General features: G+C 37.4%; 2 protein-coding genes across 19 annotated transcripts in view; one reads left to right on the plus strand and one right to left on the minus strand.

The window, feature by feature from the left end:
• Positions 1-13794, plus strand: part of SACS (sacsin molecular chaperone) — a 55718-nt gene extending 41924 nt beyond the window's left edge. For all 10 annotated transcript variants that reach the window (XM_085556662.1, XM_085556640.1, XM_021530626.3 and 7 more), the window contains one exon: positions 663-13794. In XM_085556662.1, coding sequence (XP_085412788.1) covers positions 663-12223 — 11561 coding nt within the window. In that variant the 3' untranslated portion in view covers positions 12224-13794. The remainder of the gene's footprint in view (positions 1-662) is intronic.
• A 2337-nt stretch (positions 13795-16131) lies between these two features.
• Positions 16132-20441, minus strand: part of SGCG (sarcoglycan gamma) — a 105030-nt gene continuing 100720 nt past the window's right edge. For all 9 annotated transcript variants that reach the window (XM_021530623.4, XM_077781462.2, XM_085556727.1 and 6 more), the window contains one exon: positions 16132-19555. In XM_021530623.4, coding sequence (XP_021386298.3) covers positions 19382-19555 — 174 coding nt within the window. In that variant the 3' untranslated portion in view covers positions 16132-19381. The remainder of the gene's footprint in view (positions 19556-20441) is intronic.

The raw sequence follows: 20441 nt of genomic DNA on the forward strand, positions 1-20441 counted from the left end.
TTTTTTTATTCTGTGCTGTTTTACTCCCAGAAGTTCTGTAGGTTTTAAGTATAAACTTTCCTAATGATAATTAAGACATGAGTGTAAAGAGATATTTATTTTAGTGAGAACTTCAACAATAAGAGTAAAAACATATAGACTTAGTTTCAGTACTTCTTGAGTCTAGTTTATTGTCAGTTTTAGTTGTAAGAGCAGCTGCACCTGAACCACTTTACTATATCTAATAAATAATCTTTCAAATTTGTTTGAACATGTGCAGTTATAGAGAGATAAAGGATTAAATTTTTATTTACCACTAGGCAAATAAGTTGGGTAAAGAATCAACTAAAAAAAAAAAAGTTTGTAGTTCAATTCTAAATCTCTAGTTGCTATGTATGCCTGAGAACTTTTGTGTTAAACTAACAAAGGTAATGATAACATACTGATAATTTTCAATTTGTTTATACTTTCATACTAATGTGGAATGTATTTGCTTTTCATTAACTCCTGAAAACAAAAGAAACTGGTTTCTGCAGTCCTGATTAACAAACCTTTTTTTTCCCTAGAAAAAGACAGCACAGATTAGACTTTCTTTCCTTGTTTTCCTTTTTCTTTGCCCCTTGAAGCCATTTGCTAACTAACTCTGTGATTTTCACAGCTTTTCCCTTTTGCTGTAATTTCAGGGAGGCCATGCACTCAGCTGCAGCTCCTGAACCCAGAAAGGTTTGCCCGGCTCATTAAAGAAGTTATGAACAGTGTATGGCCTGGGAGAGATGTGGTTGTACAGTGGTATCCAGGCTTGGAAGAAAAAAAGCACCCATCAGTTTCCTGGCTCAAGATGGTCTGGAAGAATCTATATATACATTTTTCTGATGACTTGAGTGTGTTTGATGAAATGCCACTTATCCCCAGGACGCTGCTGGAGGAAAATCAAACATCAGTGGAACTGGTTAGATTTAGGAATCCATCACCCATCATTTTGGAAGATGAATCTGAGACTCAGCTCCCAGAATATTTAGCTGATATTATTCAGAAAATTGGTGGAGTTGTACTTAAGAAACTGGATATTTCTATCCAGCATCCACTTATAAAAAAATATGTGCATCCACCATTGCCAAGTGCTGTTTTACAAATAATGGAAAAAATGTCCTTACAGAAACTATGCAATCAGGTTGCGTCATTCCCACCGACACATAAAGATGCTCTTAGGGCATTCTTAGCTAGTTTAACAGATGCAAATGAAAAAGAGAAGAAAATTATTCAGGAATTACTAATATTTAAAAAAATTGAAAAATCATCTGATGCAAGTGTCCCTGTGTATACTGGACTAAAAGGTAGTAAGGTATTACACCACACTGCCAAAATTCCTCCTGGTCTAAGGTTTTCTGTTCCAATAATTGACAGCAGTGATGAAGCAACTATTCGCTTAGCTAATTTGCTGAAAATAGAACAGCTAAAGAGCACAGACTGCTTGAAGGTTGTTATAGAAGACATAAGAAATGATTTTTATTCATATGATGAAACAGCACAGATAATGCAATGGGTTCTTGAAAATCTGACTTTTCTGAAAAATGAGAATACAGATGTGATAGATTGGCTGACACCACTAAAGTTTATTCAGCTCTCACCAGAAAAGATAGTGTCAGCAAACGAACTCTTTGATCCTGAGGTAGAACTTCTGCAACATTTGTTTTATGCTGAGGAGGAAAGTTGCTTCCCCCCTGTTATTTTTACATCCTCAGATATTCTTCATTCACTGAGACAAATAGGCTTAAAAAATGAAGCCAATCTTGAGGAAAATGATATCTTGAGGGTGGCAAAAAAAATTGAAAGTTTGCATGCTGACTCTAACACCAATCATGATTTGCTGTTAAGAAAAGCTAGAACTCTCTTGACGATTTTGAACAAAAACCATATGCTGCTTCAATCATCTGAAACAAAAACTGCAATGAAAAAGATAAAATGGATTCCTGCAAGTAAGGAAAGGCCTCCAAATTATCCAGGGTCCTTGGTTTGGAAGGGAGATCACTGTAATCTGTGTTCACCACCAGAAATGTGTGATATATCACACGCAATTTTAGTTGGTTCCTCGGTTCCTCTTGTGGAAAATGTAGTGTTGGATATAGAGAAAGCACTTGGCATCCCCACCAAGCCCAGCATAAAAGCAGTCTTGAAACATTTCAAGGTGGTAGTTGACTGGCATAGTTCTAAAACCTTCAGTGATGAGGACTACTATCAATTTCAGCATATCTTGCTTGAGATTTATGGATTTATGCATGATCATCTAGAAGAAGGCAAAGAAGCTTTTAAATCCCTCAAATTTCCCTGGGTTTGGACAGGTAAAACATTTTGTTGCCTCGCACAAGCAGTTATAAAATCAGTTCCTGATCTTGATCTCCAGCCTTATCTACATTATGTTCCAAAAACTATGGCAAAGTTTCACCAGTTGTTTAAATGTTGTGGTTCAATTGAGGAGTTAACACCAGACCATGTTTCTATGGTCATTCAGAAAATATATCTGAAGAGTGAGCAGTCTCTCTCGGAACAAGAGAGCAAGCAAAGCCTTCACATTATGTTGAGTATCATAAGATGGTTGTACAGCAATCAAATCCCTGCGAGTCTGCATACGCCCATGCCGCTGTACAGTGGCAAACTTCCTTATAAACTTGCAATGAAGCCAATTCATGAGTGCTGTTACTGTGACATCAAAGTTGATGACTTAAATGATCTGCTTGAGGATTCTGTTGAACCCATAATTTTGGTGCATGAAGACATACCAATGAAAACTGCTGAGTGGTTAAATGTCCCATGCCTTAGCACAAGACTGATTAACCCAGAAAATATGGGGTTTGAGCAATCTGGGCAAAGAGAGCCTCTGACTGTGAGAATTAAAAACATATTGGAAGAATATCCTTCCATTTCAGATATCTTTAAGGAGCTTCTTCAAAATGCTGATGATGCTAATGCAACGGAATGCAATTTTCTTATTGACATGAGAAGAAATATGGATATAAGAGAGAACCTTCTGGATCCAGGAATGGCAGCATGTCATGGTCCAGCTTTGTGGTCATTCAATAATTCAGAGTTTTCCGACTCTGATTTCCTAAATATAACTCGATTAGGAGAATCTCTAAAAAGGAGTGAAGTTGACAAAGTAGGAAAATTTGGGCTGGGATTTAATTCTGTTTATCATATCACTGATGTTCCTATTATTTTGAGCCGGGAGTTCATGATTATGTTTGATCCAAATGTCAACCATATAAGTAAGCATATCAGAGATAAATCAAACCCTGGCATCAAAATCAACTGGAGTAAGCAACAGAAGAGACTACGAAAATTTCCAAACCAGTTTAAGCCATTTATAGGAGTTTTTGGTTGCCAGCTACCACTGACAGTAGAATCTCCCTATAGCTACAAAGGAACGCTTTTCAGGCTGTCCTTTAGGACTCAGCAGGAAGCTAAAGTGAGTGAAGTCAGCAGTGCATCCTACAATACAGCAGACATTTACTCTCTTGTGGATGAATTTAGCATTTGCGGTCATAGACTGATAATATTTGCTCAGAGTGTAAATTCAATGGTTTTGAAATACTTGAAGATTGAAGCAGATGATCCCGGTGTGGCACAAGATGTCGTTACTATCAGAAAAAATCTGTGTTCTTCCAAAGCCTTGACTGCACCAAATGTAAGTGTTTTAAAGGAAGCAGCTAAACTCATGAAAGTGTGCAGCAGCAGTACTAAAAAGCTTCCCACTGAAACACCAAAGTCATCATGTATCATGCAGATAGTAGTAGAAGAATTTCACCATGTGTTTAGGCGGATTGCCGATTTACAATCTCCACTTTTCAGAGGCACCGAAGATGATCCAGCTGCTTTCTTTGAAATGGCTAAATCAGGACAGACGAAAAGATCAGGTGATGAATTGCCACAGAAAACGGTAGATTCAACAACGTGGCTTATATGTTCTTGCATGGATGTTGGAGATGCTTTGAAATTTTCTTTGCATGAAAGTGGACGAAGACTAGGCCTAGTCCCCTGTGGTGGTGTAGGAGTGCTGCTGTCTGAAACCCAGGATCAAAAATGGATTGTGAAGCCTAATTGCAACAACATAGGTGAAGTATTCTGCTATTTACCTCTGCGAATAAAAACAGGCTTACCTCTTCACATAAATGGCTGCTTTGCAGTTACTTCAAATCGGAAAGAGATCTGGAAAACAGACACAAAAGGAAGATGGAATACAGTGTTCATGAGGCATGTTATTGTAAAAGCCTACATAGAGGCCCTTTGTGTTTTACGTGACATGGCAATCAATGGTGAGCTGGTTGACTACAGTTACTGTGCAGTGTGGCCAGATCCTGATTCAGTTCATGATGATTTTTCTGTTATTTGTCAAGGGTTTTATGAGGACATAGCTCATATGAAAAGCAAAGAAGGGATCAAAGTGTTTTCTGATGGTTCATCTTGGGTTTCCATGAAGAATGTAAGGTTTTTAGATGACTCCCTACTGAAACGGCCAGATGTTGGGCCATCAGCCTTCAAGATCTTTCTGAAGTACCTTAAAAAAACTGGTTCCAAAAATCTGTGTGCTGTAGATCTTCCATCCTGGGTAAAGACAGGATTTGAAGAAGCAGGATGCAAACACATATTATTGGAGAACACTTTCTCTGAGAAACAGTTCTTTTCTGAGGTATTTTTCCCTAATATTCAGGAGATTGATGCAGAGCTACGTGATCCTTTGATGCGTTATGTTCTCAATGAAAAAGTTGAGGAGTTCTCAGGAATTCTTCGTGCTACTCCATGTATTCCCTGTTCATTGGATGGACATTCATTAGTTACACCATCAAGACTGATCCATCCTGAAGGAAGAGTTGCAAAGCTGTATGATGCTGAGGATGGAAGATTTCCTTATGGTACCACGCAGGATTATCTTAACCCTGTTGTTTTGGTTAAACTTGTGCAGTTGGGAATGGCTAAAGATGATATTTTATGGGAGGATCTGATAGAACGTGCAGAGTCAGTAGCTGAAATTAACAAGACTGATCATGCTGCAGCTTGTCTCAGGAGCAGTATTATCTTGAGTCTTATTGATGAAAAATTGAAATCTAGGGATCCTAGAGCTAAAGAATTTGCTGCAAAATGTCAAAACATTCCTTTCCTTCCATTCCTTAGCAAACCAGCAGGCTTCTCACTGCACTGGAAAGGTAGTGATTTTCAGCCTGAAGCAATGTTTTCAGCAAATGATCTTTTCACTGCTGATCATCAAGATATAGTTTGCCTCATACAACCAATTCTTAATGAAAATTCCCACTCTTTTAAAGGTTGTGGTACTTTGTCATTAGCTGTCAAAGAATTTTTGGGTTTACTTAAGAAACCAGCTGTTAATTTAGTCATAAATCAGTTAGAAGAAGTTGCAAAGTCATTTGATGGAATCACGTTGTATCAAGAAAACATCACTAATGCTTGTTACAAATACCTGCATGAAGCAATGTTAGAGAGTGAATCAACAAAAGCCATGATAATTGAACAGCTAACAAACTGTAGTTTTATTTTGGTTGAGAATGTGTATGCTGATCCATCAAAAGTGTCTTTTCATTTGAATTTTGAAGCAGCACCCTATCTCTATCAATTGCCTAACAAATACAAAAACAGTTTCCGTGAGCTGTTTGAAAGTGTGGGTGTAAGACAGGCTTTCACAGTTGAGGACTTTGCTGTGGTTCTAGAATTAATAAATCAGGAGAGAGGGACCAAACAACTAACAGAAGACAACTTTCAGCTCTGCAGGAGAATAATTAGCGAAGGAATATGGGGTCTCATTAGGGAGAAGAAGCAGGAATTTTGTGAGAAAAAGTATGGTGAGATTTTGTTGCCAGATACTCGTCTTGCACTTTTGCCTGCAAAGTCTTTGTGTTACAATGACTGTCCTTGGATAAAAGTTAAAGACACAACTGTTAAATATTGTCATGGCGATATTCCAAGAGAAGTTGCAGTGAAGCTTGGAGCAATACCAAAACGCCATAAAGCTTTAGAAAGATATGCATCAAATATCTGTTTTACTACACTTGGAACAGAATTTGGCCAGAAAGAAAAATTGACTAGTAGAATTAAAAGCATTCTGAATGCTTACCCTTCAGAAAAAGAAATGCTGAAAGAGCTCCTTCAGAATGCAGATGATGCAAAAGCTACAGAGATCTGTTTTGTGTTTGATCCTAGACAGCATCCAGCTGATAGAATTTTTGATGAGAAATGGGCACCACTTCAAGGACCAGCACTGTGTGTTTACAACAATCAGCCTTTTACAGAAGATGATATTCGGGGAATCCAGAACCTTGGAAAAGGTACAAAAGTAGGAAATCCCTGTAAAACTGGACAATATGGTATAGGTTTCAATTCTGTTTATCACATTACAGATTGCCCTTCTTTCCTGTCTGGCAATGATATACTTTGCATTTTTGATCCTCATGCGAGATACGCACCAGGTTCAACGTCAACAAGTCCTGGCCGCATGTTTAGAGATTTAGATGCAGATTTCAGAACACAGTTCTCAGATGTACTGGATCTCTACTTAGGAAATCACTTTAAACTGGACAATTGTACAATGTTTAGGTTTCCTCTTCGAAATGGAGAAATGGCAAAAGTATCAGAAATTTCATCAGTTCCATGCTCAGACAGAATGGTCCAAAATCTTTTGGATAAGCTGCGTACAGATGGAGCAGAACTCCTAATGTTTTTGAACCATATGGAAAAAATTTCTATTTGTGAGGTAGAAAAAACAACAGGAGCACTGAATGTCCTGTATTCTGTGCAAGGCAAAATCACTGATGGAGACAGACTAAAACGAAAGCAATTCCATGCATCTGTGATTGACAGTGTAACTAAAAAGAAGCAGCTAAGTGAAATACCTGTACAGCAGATTACTTACACAATGGATACTGAAGACTCTGAAGGAAATCTCACCACTTGGTTAATTTGTAACAGGTCGGGCTTTTCTGCCATGGAAAAGGTATCCAAAAGTGTAGTTTCAGCCCACAAGAATGAAGACATTACTCTTTTCCCTCGTGGTGGAGTAGCAGCTTGCATTACTCATAATTACAAAAAACCCCACAGAGCTTTCTGTTTCTTGCCCTTGTCATTAGAAACTGGATTACCTTTCCATGTGAATGGACACTTTGCTCTGGACTCTGCAAGAAGAAATCTGTGGCGTGATGATAACGGTGTTGGAGTAAGAAGTGACTGGAATAGTAGTCTAATGACAGCGCTGATAGCACCAGCCTACGTTGAACTGCTGATTCAGCTGAAGAAGAGGTATTTTCCAGGCACTGACCCCACTGTATCAGTGCTGCAAAACACACCTATTCATGCTGTGAAAGATACTTTAAAAAAGTTTTTATCCTTTTTCCCAGTTAATAGACTTGATATTCAACCAGACTGGTATTGCTTAGTGAAAGCAGTTTACAGTTGCATTTATGAAGATTTGAAGCGTCTTTTACCTGTTATGAGAGCTCCAAATGTTGATGGTTCTGATCTGCATTCTGCTGTTATCATCACGTGGGTTAACATGTGTGCTGTGAACAAAGGCAGACCATTCTTTGACAATTTGCTACAAGATGAATTGCAGCACCTCAAAAATACAGAATACAACATCACAACACGGAAGACAGTGGCCGAAAATGTTTACAGACTAAAGCATTTACTCTTAGAAATTGGATTTAATTTGGTATATAACTGTGATGAGACTGCAAATCTCTACCACTGTTTGGTAGATGCAGATATTCCTGTCACCTATGTGACACCTGCTGATGTCCGATTGTTTTTGATGACATTTTCTTTTCCAGACTCTAATTGCCACATTGGAAAGTTACCCTGTCGTCTTCAGCAGACAAATCTGAAACTGTTCCACAGCCTCAAACTCCTGGTTGACTACTGTTTCAAAGATGCAGAAGAAAATGAAATCCAAATTGAGGGTTTGCCACTTCTCATTACTCTTGACAATGTTTTGCAAGTTTTTGATTCAAAGCGACCAAAGTTCTTGACAACATACCATGAACTGATTCCGTCACGGAAGGATCTCTTTATGAACACATTGTATTTGAGATACAACAATATTCTGCTTAGCAGTGAAGTAGCAAAAGTCTTTGATATCAGAAGTTTTGCTGAATTGTTATCATCTGTGCTGCCTAGAGAGTATAAAACTAGAAATTGTATGAAATGGAAGGAAAACTTTGCAAGTGAATCTTGGCTTAAAAGTGCTTGGCATTTTATCAGTGAGTCTCTAAATATTAAGGAAGAGCAAGAAGATACACAAGCAAAATTTGATGGTGTTATTGAAACTTTGAAGGACTGGACTTTGCTTCCAGGTGTAAAGTTTACTGTCTCAGCCAATCATCTGGTTGTGCCAGAGTCTGATGTTTTGCTGCCACTCAGCATCATGCATATAGCTGTCTTTCCAAATGCTCAGAGTGATAAAGTCTTCCATGCTTTAATGAAAACAGGCTGTATTCAGCTGGCATTGAACAAAATCTGCTCCAAAGACAGTGCTTTAGTGCCTTTGTTGTCAGGACGTACAGCAAACATAGATAATCCCTCCAGCATTCTGAAAGCCATACAATATATGGTACAGACATCAACATTTAAGACTGAAAAGTTAGCAGAAAGTGACTTTGAGGCTCTCCTAATGTACTTCAATTGCAACTTATGTCATTTGACATCTCAAGATGACATTAAAATTTTAAAGTCTCTTCCATGTTACAAATCAATCAGTGGCCGATACATCAGCATTGCAAAATATGGGACATGTTATGTCCTCACGAAAAGCATCCCATCAGTAGAAGTAGACAGATGGACACAGTCAACTTCATCAGCTTTTCTTGAGGAGAAGGTTCATTTGAAAGACTTGTACACTATGCTTGGTTGTGTCTCTGTGGATGATCTTGAAGTGTACTTGAAACATCTTTTGCCAAAAATTGAAAGTCTGTCTTACGATGCAAAATTAGAACATTTGATCTACTTAAAGAATAGGCTAACTAGCATTGAAGAAACTTCAGAAATGAAAGAACAACTGTTTGAAAAGCTTGAAAGCATTTTGATCATTCATGATGCAAGCAATAGGTTAAAACCTGCAAAGTACTTTTATGACAGGACTGTAAAAGTCTTTGAAGTTATGCTGCCTGAAAAATTCTTTATACCTCAAGATTTTTTTAAGAAGCTGGAGCAACTTACAAAACCAAAAAATCAAGCAGCGTTCCTTCCATCATGGGTAACTTTTCTGCGACATATCGGATTGAAATTCATCATTTCACAGCAGCAGTTACTGCAGTTTGCTAAGGAAATCAGCATGCGAGCAAATACAGAAAACTGGTCTAAAGAAACACTACAGAATACTGTCGATGTTCTCCTCCACCATATATTTCAAGAAAGAGCTGACCTTTTTTCAGGAAATTTTCTGAAAGAATTGTCTTTAATTCCTTTTCTGTGCCCTGAACGAGCTCCAGCAGAATTTGTGAGATTTCATCCTCAGTATCAAGAAGTTAATGGAACTCTTCCTCTTATACGATTCAATGGGGCACAGGTGAACCCTAAATTCAAGCAGACCGATGTGTTGCAGTTGCTGTGGACGTCATGTCCTATTCTTCCTGAGAAAGCAACACCTTTAAGCATCAAAGAACAAGAGGGGAGTAGTCTTGGTGCACAAGAGCAGCTTGAGCAAGTTTTAGCCATGCTGAATGTTAATTTGGACCCTCCTCTGGACAAAGTTATCAATAACTGCAGGAACATATGCAATATAACAACTTTGGATGAGGACATGGTGAAAACTAGGGCCAAGGTCTTAAGAAGCATTTATGAGTTTCTTAGTACAGAGAAGAGGGAATTCCGCTTCCAGCTTCGAGGAGTTTCTTTTGTAATGGTGGAAGAAGGTTGGAAGCTCCTTAAGCCTGAGGAGGTGGTAATAAACCTTGAGTATGAATCTGATTTTAAACCTTACCTTTACAAACTTCCTTTAGAACTTGGTACTTTCCATCAGTTGTTTAAACATTTGGGCACTGAAGACATCATTTCAACAAAGCAGTATGTTGAAGTTCTGGGTCGCATATATAAGAGCTCGGAAGGAAAGCAATTGGATCCTAATGAAATGCGCACAGTTAAAAGAGTAGTTTCAGGCCTGTTCAAAAGTCTTCAGAATGATTCTGTTAAGGTTAGGAATGACCTTGAGAATATGAGAGATTTTGCCCTTTACCTTCCTAGTCAAGATGGTAGGTTGGTAAAGTCTAGTATCTTAGTTTTTGATGATGCACCCCACTACAAAAGCAGAATCCAAGGTAACATTGGTGTGCAGATGCTTGTTGATCTTAGCCAGTGTTACTTAGGCAAAGACCATGGCTTTCACACTAAATTGATAATGTTATTCCCTCAGAAACTGAGGCCTCGCTTACTTAGCAGTATACTTGAAGAACAGTTAGATGAGGAGTCTCCCAAAATTTGTCAGTTTGGAGCATTATGTTCTTTGCAGGGAAGGTTACAGTTACTGTTGTCTTCGGAGCAGTTCATCACAGGACTCATTAGGATTATGAAGCATGAAAATGACAATGCTTTTCTGGCTAATGAAGAAAAAGCAATAAGACTTTGCAAAGCTTTGCGAGAAGGTTTGAAAGTTTCCTGTTTTGAGAAGTTGCAAACAACATTAAGAGTTAAAGGGTTTGCTCCTATTCCCCACAGCAAAAGTGAAACATTTGCTTTCTTGAAAAGATATGGAAATGCAGTAATACTGCTTTACATACAGCATTCTGACAGCAAGGACATAAATTTCCTCTTAGCATTAGCCATGACCTTAAAATCTGCAACTGACAACCTGATTTCTGATACCTCATATTTAATTGCTATGCTGGGTTGTAATGATATTTATCGGATCAGTGAGAAGCTCGACAGCTTAGGAGTGAAGTATGACTCTTCTGAGCCATCAAAACTTGAACTACCAACACCTGGCACTCCTATACCAGCTGAAATTCACTATACACTTCTAATGGATCCAATGAATGTATTTTATCCTGGTGAATATGTTGGTTACCTTGTTGATTCTGAAGGTGGTGATATATATGGATCATATCAGCCTACTTATACCTATGCAATCATCGTGCAAGAAGTAGAAAGAGAAGATGATGAAAGCCCCAGTTTTCTGGGGAAGATTTACCAGATTGATATTGGATATAGTGAATATAAAATAGTGAGCTCCCTTGACTTGTACAAATTTTCCAGACCAGAGGAAAGCTCTCAAGGCAGAGATAGCACACCTTCTACCCCAACCAGTCCTACAGAATTTCCAGCACATGGACCAAGGGCAATTCCACCTATCTTCACTGGTAGAGAGAGCCACAAAACAATGTCCTCAAAACACCACTCTCCAAAAAAGATGAAGTCAAACTCATTGCCAGAAATATTAAAAGAAGTGACATCTGTGATTGAACAGGCTTGGAAGCTTCCAGAATCTGAAAGAAAAAAGATTATTAGGAGGCTGTATCTTAAATGGCACCCAGATAAAAATGCAGAGAATCTTGATATAGCTAATGAGGTTTTCAAACACTTACAGAATGAGATTAACAGGATGGAAAAACAGGCCTTTATGGATCAGAATATGGACAGAGCCTCAAGGAGACCCTTTTCATCTTCTGCTTCTCGATTTCAGTCAGATAAATTTTCATTTCAGAGATTTTACACTTCATGGAATCAGGAAGCAACAAGCCACAAATCTGAAAGGCAACAGTACAAAGAAAAGTGTCCCTCCTCCACAGGGCCATCTTATTCCCAGCGCTTTTTTGTCCCACCTACATTCAGGTCCGTTGGCAATCCTGTGGAGGCACGTCGATGGCTTAGGCAGGCCCGAGCCAACTTTTCAGCTGCACGAAATGACCTTCATAAAAATGCCAATGAATGGGTGTGCTTTAAGTGCTACCTTTCTACTAAACTAGCCTTGATTGCAGCTGACTATGCTGTGAAGGGCAAGTCAGACAAAGACATAAAACCAGCAGCCCTTGCACAAAAAATAGAGGAGTACAGTCAGCAACTTGAAGGACTTTCAAATGATGTTCAGACATTGGAGGCTTATGGAGTAGATAGCTTAAAGACTAGGTATCCTGACTTACTTCCTTTTCCACAGATTCCCAATGATAGGTTTACTTCAGAAGTTGCTATGAGAGTGATGGAATGTACTGCTTGTATCATAATAAAACTTGAAAACTTCATACAACAAAAAGTATAAATTATTTGAAAAGGTCAGGGGACTGTTTTGTCAAGAATTAGCTGTTTCAAGTGGCAAGATACATATGCAATTCTGCAGATTATGGAATGTCCAAGAGGTTTCATGGTGCCAAGTGGTTTAGAAGTGTCCTGCACAAAGGTTGATGGTACTAAGGTATTTAGAACTGAAATTTACTTAAATGGGATTTTTTTTCTTAACTGAGCCTGCTGTTAAGCAAACTGTAAAACCTGAATATTTTTTAGAAGTTGCAAGGAAATTGAGCTGCAAAAAATAGATGTATGTACAACATTGTGATTGGCATATTATTGAACTGCACTTTATATAACCAAAGCTTAGCTTTCTGTTAGATGAAGCCTGTAATTATAAATAACTCTTTATTAGATTTATTTCGTTTAGTGTAATGTTACTGAAAGGGTAATGTCAGTTTTCAATGTACTAATCTTAAGACTGGACATACAATGAAATGGGAAATGGGGTGGAATTTAAATAACTTTGGAGATACTACTCCAGAGCATATCTGTATTCTTTTGCGTTCTGTAGACATTCATGTCACTCATAGTAATACTCTTATCAGCTGGATCTGATTATAAATTTGCTGCAGCATCACACTGTAAACATTTAAAGGATAGTTTAGTACATGTAAACTGGTACAGTTATTTTAATGCTGAATAATGATACTTGATTTAACATGCCACATCATGTCATGCATTGATTGCATTTACTTTATTATAAAATAATTAAGTATTTAATTTACTTTTTTTTAGAGCCTGTCATCTTTTGTTTAATGAAAAAGCATGTGGATGATATAAAATCTGTGAACATTATTATATGGTGTTTTATGATATTTTTTGGAACACCAAAACTCAGTTTTCAGATGCCTAAATGCTTGAGGTCCTTTTGTTTCCCCTGCGTGTGTGCCTTTGTGTGTGTACATAAATGTATATTTTTCCACAAACATTGGTAATAGTACAATTCAGTAACTCATTTTTGGTGTACACAGAGCACTGTTTTTTGTTACATGTTTAAAGGTGCTGCAATGTAATGCTGGTTTTATTTTGTTATTCACTACAGCCCTTGAGAAATATGATTATTAGTTCACACTTTTTCTTTTATAGTTTGTAATACTTTTGGTAATTGTCATGCAGTATGTTCAACATTAGCTTTTTGTAAAAAAATTTATAAAATAAAAAAGGATAATGCTAAATGAAAGTTTTTTTTTTTTTTTTTTTTTTGCTGGATCAGCCACATTAAACATAAATGTCAAACATTTTCCAGGGGCACACTGTTACACTTGTCTACTTGACAGCACAGTGAAACTGTAATTTAACTTACAGAATATAAAGGAAAATAAACAACAGCAAGTTTGCAGGGCTGATGCAGTTGTGATAGTGTTGTAATACAAAAACAAAAAATCACAATCAAAAATGCCTCAGTTTTAATTATAAAGGCCTTGTTCTTGAAGAATTGTGACAGTTGGAAAATGATACTGCTTCTGATTGTGGAGCCCTATTATTATTTCTGCTATTAAATTAAGTGCCATAAATTTAATAAAGAAAAATGCAAACATGCAATTCAGTCCGATGTGTTTTGATTTTATAATGTAAGCTATCTTTACATATTTGAAGCTTTTATATAGGTAAATACACAATCTTTTTTTGATTAATTCTAAATAATTGTACAAATATTAAAATACTATTGAAAAGGACACTTCCATTTTTTTTTTTTTTGCAATGACAAATGTTTGCAGTTTTCTCAAACAAATTGTACATTTTGCTGATTTTTTGCAATAAATAGCATGTAAGTAAAACACAAATCCTGTTGTGCCATGAAATAAATCAGTTTAGTTAATTCCCTATGTTTTTAAACTAGATTCCTTTGTGGTTCTTCACTTTGTGCATTAACTCAGATGAATAGTATTCAGGGTAAGAAAAATACTTGGAATGGAAACAGTTCTTATGCTTTTCATTTTAAATGGAGCTAAAGCAAAAGGTTTATTGGAAGCATGCAAAAGTGTAACAGGAGCACCATGAACACTTTCCTGCTTTTATGTGAGCTCTTGAGGAAGAAAATCTTCTAAATGTATAACTATGTTTTATAAGCAACTTATGTTGCCTTGCCAGTGTTATTATTATAAAGTGTTAACATGGCTGTGTAGAACCACTAAACTATTCTGTTACAATTTTTATTTTGTTTATTTTGTATATTTTGTTGAGTGATGACACTGAGAAAGAAAATGGTCCCAGTTCTTAGGAAGCTAAAGGTCTGAAGCAATTTTAAACACTGAGCCAAGCTGAGAAAGAAAACTTGAATGACACAGAAACACTAATTAATTCTTTTATTCCTGAATTGAAATGAACAATGAAATTTATATTTGGCTGCAGAGGGACAGACAGGTGAGGTGTCTCAGTTGGAAGTCTCTTAGTTTCTTATTTGCTTAACTCACTGTAACAGCTAGCCTAAATAAAGAGGTTTTGTGTGACCAGGAGACCATATTTTGACAGAACCTGATTTTGCAAGTGGCATTTAATTCCTGATTAAAAATAAAAACACATAAATGTTTAATTGAGTCTTCCTTTTGGCTCAGCTGGGAGACTTGGCAATGTGTCTAAGTCAGGTATGGAGGTTTAGAACAGTTAGGATGTGATGATTCCGTAGTAAGGGTTTGTAGAAGTAAATGTTAGCATGTAGGTTCCACAAAAATACATTTAACAAGTAATTCTGCACATTAAATTAGTTCTCATGAGAGAAAGTATCTTTTCATTCAGCTCTATCTCCTACCTTCCACAGGTACCAGCAGTTTATCTAGGAGAAGCAGCTCCAGTTCTTGTCTCCCAAAATTACGGTTGGGGAGTTTAACAAGAAGTCAGTGGTATAGGAAGCTCATTCAACTATATATAAGGCAGCTTAAATCTAAGGAACTGCAGTTGGAATAAGCCTTGATAGGCTTGTTACTATCTTGTGCTTTAAAAGCTGTCCTCTCAAACAATGAGGTGTTGCACAGCTATTCTAAAAAGCACAGGACACTTCCCTCAGCAATTAGTGACAAGAAAAATACCTTTTGTTCGTTTGTGGTTTTGTTCTGGTTTTTTTTTTTTTTTTTTTTTGTTCGTTTTGTTTGGTTTTTTGTCATTTTTGTGGGTTTTATGTTGTTTTTTGTTTTTTTTTTTTCTTTGTTAAGGACATAGATGTTTTGTGTAGCTGACTACTAGAAGAAGAATAAATGGTTTATTGTGTAAAAAATGCAGTTTTGCAATATTTGTACTCAAATTATTATCAGGAAAGTTACTGTAATGATTTGTGAAATAGGATTTAAAATTTACTATAAGGATTGCATTCAGGTACTGGTATACTTGGGTTGATTTAAACAAGGCTGTAATTAAATCTATTGTAATTCTTCCAATTAAAGTAGAGGAGTTAGTACCCCCTTTGAGATTTTCCATTGCTGGATCTAAACTCTTTGAGAAAGGCTGGATTGGTCTTGGGGAACAAAGGCAGAACTAATAGTTCAAAAATAACTAAACCTGGCAGCCAAAATAAATGTTTTCATTTGACGAAGACACAATTTTTGTCACATGAAGGGTTTTGTCAATGCATTTTTAATCAAAACTGTTTATATTTTCTTTGGTTTGTTTTCTGGATGATTAATTCAGTAGCACTGCTGTAATATCTTTGTTTACTTTCACCTATATTGATTGAGACAAAGGAATTCCAGATGTCCAATGAAACCTAATTTTAAAGCATTTCCTAAATTCTGGTAAGTATATTTTTAGCTGGGACCAAGAATTCTGTTCATGTTTTTAAATAAAGTACATTTCACATTCTTAGTCTTGGAAAAACAATTTTGTTTTAAAAATGAAAACATTCATTTAAGCTGTGTTTCATTTGAATACAGAAGCAGAAGCAGACTGTTCAAAATGTATAAAGTTTATTCAAGAACTCTATTTCCAATGCTTGCAATTTCCTTTTGCATAAAGCTATATAAAGATAGGCAACTGCAAATACTAAAGGACTGTGAAATGGAAAAAAAAAAGCTTGTGTTTGCACAATCACCAATGAAGCTTTTCTATAGCTTTTCCAGTGTAACAATTGAAACCAGTTGCAAGAACAGCTGTAAATAATTCTTTTTGAGGGAGTAAATATGCAAACAAATCAGTTCACTATGCTGGTAGTGATTTTTTTCTCTTCTCCATTTGGAAAATGCTTTTGGAAATAAACTAGAGAACTCCATACTCTCACTTCCCTGTGCTATAATTTTCTGTTACTCTGTAACTATTTACTGACGTTTGATTCAAGCAGAAACAGTAATTTTGAAGTACTAAAGAGGGGGGATAGACATCCACATGGAGATATCAGAAGTTGTTATTTAGTGATGTATGAACTATGTTGAGATTAACAGCAATTCAGATTGTAGCATCCGCTGATTATGCTCTGGTAACATTAGCATAAATTTTGTTTCTCTGCTAACCACACCTAAAAGAGAAAAAATAGTGACAAGATGTCGCCGGTCATGCTTTAAAACGTGCACAACTTCTGTTCTCTCTGATGTCAGTGTTGTAGCATAATGAAAAGAAGAATCAAATTTAAGCAATGAAAAGGATCACATTGGTGATTTGGGTGGCAGTGCTGAGGGTTCAGCAAACCTCTTTAGGTTTTGGTACTACTCAGAATCCACCAGTGAACTGAAGCAAGTCCAGAAGATTTCCACAAGAAAGGTGATAGTTATTGCAGTACCTAAATGAAGTGCCATCCTGCTTAAGTGTTACCAGCCAGGGGACTGCACCCTGATTTTTCTAGGTCTTTAGGGGTCAAGATATTCTTGCCTGGAAACTCTCCGTTCAATCCCTTGCTGTCAATTAATTGGCAAATCACATTGAAAATGTGCCACCAAAACAAAAGCTTAACATGTATAACTTAGTGTTGTGCTTCTATTGCCAGCAGAACAAAGAGATTTTAACTATTTTGGAGTATCTGGCTAACATTTAGGGGTTGGATTAGTGAATTATTTGTTTGATACTCCATGGAAATGGGCATATGTTCCTTGATGTCAGAACAATGGCTGAAATTTCTAAGGACTCAAGTCCCAGTTTTGCTGTTAACACTACACCTGTATGAGATTGGTGACATTACAGTTCTCCAAGTTACTCATAGCAGCAGTTTTTAGGTATCTGGCACATGCAAGGGTATTTGCTGACCTTTATTTTAGTACTCAAACTTTCTAATCAATGAAGTGTGCTTGTATTATGGTTTGTAAAAGCTTGTGCATGTGGCTAGAACCACCTAAACTGGCTTTTAGGAATACTGAAGACAGGTTTCTGTTAAAGTGTGCCTCAGCTAAGGGCTTAGGCTTAGAGACATATAATGTCAAGATAATACAGTTGTGGAGGTAAACATTTCTCTCCTTATGAACCTTGGACTCACTCCTGAAGACAGGAGTAAGTGAATGAGTCTAACCCCAAGAAAATGCAATTTCAGATATGGAAGATGTGTGGCTTCCTACTTCTGCTTTAGGCAGTGTAACAGCAGTTGGAGCACTAATGTGAACCCTTGCTTCACTCGCCTAAGCTCACCTTAAGTGTTTCCTACTTGCGCTGCTGGAGCTCTTGGAGTTTGCATAAATTGCTGAAAGGCAGTTTTAGTCCCGTACATCAGACTCTTAGAGAAATTGCAAAGGCAGCCCTTGAAGCAGGGACTGCCCTGGGCTTTACCATAATAATAGTGAAAACTGTTAATGGGGGACTCTTTCTCAGCTCTGGTTTTTGTGTGTTTTTCTTGTTTTCTTCCCTTTTTTCACCAGAGCTGAAGTGGCAAGTTTTAAAAAAGTTAGTAGTTATTTTGTCCTGATTCTTGTGTTTTAAAGGTAATGATTAATTTTTTTTCCCAAAGGTGGATATTCATGGTTTACTAAAAATCCTTCTGTAAATAGACACCAAGGCACTATGTGATAGCTCCTTCCTGGATAATAAGATCGTAAAGTACATACAAAACAGCATCAAAGGAATTAAAAACCCATGAGGTTTAAACATTAGACTGTTAAATACAAGTCTTGCTACCCAGAGGTGTGCAAACAATTTATTTGTGTTCAGTGCAACACTGTACAGGGGAATGGGACTGCAGTTGTATTTTGTTACAAGGCCAATAGAGCATTTATTTTGTATCCAAAGTCTTAATGTAAAAAATAATAACTATTTTACTCTTTGATGGAGTCCCACTCTGACAGGATCAAAAATACCAGTAAACAGGTGCAGATGGGAATGAAATATTCCTCTTAATTGAAATCTGTGGGCTGCATAAAAGGATTTTTTCCCACTGCCCAAATAGTTCCTTGTGTCAGACAATCTGAAGACACTTTTTTTTTTTTTTACTAGTCCAGCTGGCACAACAGATTGCCTTGTTGAATTAGCATGTCCTAAAATAAAAAAAGATTTAAATAAATATGATGGTACAGGCAGTAGAACAAACAATTGCTATTAAACATACTTCTCTGTTGTATAGTGAATGGATTTGAGACACAGAGAGGCCTTTGTGACTTCTGGAGTTTTTGCATTAGTTATTTTTATATGAATCTCAGTAACAAGTAAATCAGCATATGTGTTGCCAAATTAAAATAGAAAGCTATTAGGAAATCAACATCTTTTACACAGAACTCATACAAATACCACATTTTTCTATCCTGTGTTATTGCAAGAACAAAATTGCATAGACCATTTGCTGGCACTTTCTGAATTCTCCAAATAATGGTTTGTCTTACAAATAATTCAAGTAGTTCCCTCAATTTAATTTCACCCACTAATACAGTAAGTGTGTACATGTAGTGAGAGGAAAACCCACAGATCTCAAAAATATGAACACTGACATAATCATCTGACTGAATAATAGTTCAGCAAGGAAACATTTGTTTTATTTTTTTATGCTCTCTGTAAGGCTGTTTTCCAAATGTTACTGACAAAACATTTGATTCAAGTCATTCTTCTGAAGTGGAAATGTCATTTGTGCTCTTCTTCCCCTTACACCCTGTATTCCAGAACTGTAGATGCAGATTTGTTCCCTAAATTGTAAGTACTTTGTTTTTAAAATGCTGAAAAATATGCTTTCAGTAACGCTATTTAGGAGTAATACAAATCTCAGATGCCCAAAGGGGTGTGTGACTTTTTGGGTGCCTCACTGGCAGACTCGGCTGTATTCTTGGCAAGTGGAGCCCACGCCGGCCACTGACAAGTAGAGCTTTCCATCTGGACACACACAGATTTCATAGAGCCCCTGAGAAATCCCGGATCCACCCCTGGCACCCTCAGGCAGCTTGGGCAGTCGCACAGTTTCAGCATCGAGCAAAAGCTGTAAGGGAAAAAGAAGGACAAATGGGGTTGTTAGAGATAGTAAAGCAATAACATGCCATGAGACAAGTTGAATTTGGCTAGGCAGAGGCTTAAGAATGGCCTTTTACAAAGGACTTGTTACATACAAAGTTTCTCTAAGCCCTAGGCTCTTGGCAGATATAAACACAGGACAGGAATAAGCTGGTGCCCACCCTCGTAGCAGAGCACTCGTGAAGTTCAACAAGGCCAAGTGCAATGTCCTGCACCTGTGTTGGGGCAATCCCCAAAATGAATACAAGCAGAGTGATGAATGGATTGAGAGAAGCCCTGAGGAGAAAGATGTGGGGGTATTGACAGATGAAAACCTATTTATGAGCCAGCAATGCATGCTCACAGCCCAGAAAATCAGTCACATCCTGGGCTGCAACAGGAGCAGCACAGGCAGGGCAAGGAGGGGATTCTGCCTCTCTGCTCTGCTCTGGTGAGACCCCACCTGCAGTGCTGCATCAGCTCTGGGGCCCCTAAAATAAGAAAGGGATCTGTTGAAGTGAGTTCAGAGGAGGAACACAAAGATACTCAGAGAGATGGAGCATCTCTACTATGAGGAAAAGCTGAGAGAATTGGGATTGTTCAGCATGGAGAGGAGAAGGCTCTGGGGAGACCTCATTGCAACCTTCCAACACTTAAAGGGAGCCTACAAGAAAGCTGGGGAGGGATGCTTTATCAGGGATACTGGCTTTAAATTGAAAGAAGATAGATTAGATATAAAAAAGAATTTCTTTCAGTGGTGAGGCACAGGAACAGGTTGCCCAGAGAAATTGTGGATGACCCATCCCTGGAAGTGTTCAAGGCCAGATTGGATTGAGCTCTGAGCAGCCTGGTCTAGTTGAAAGTGTCCCTGGCCA

Source organism: Lonchura striata, chromosome 1 (assembly GCF_050655825.1).
Source record: "Lonchura striata isolate lonStrDom1 chromosome 1, ASM5065582v1, whole genome shotgun sequence".
NCBI lineage: Eukaryota > Metazoa > Chordata > Aves > Passeriformes > Estrildidae > Lonchura > Lonchura striata.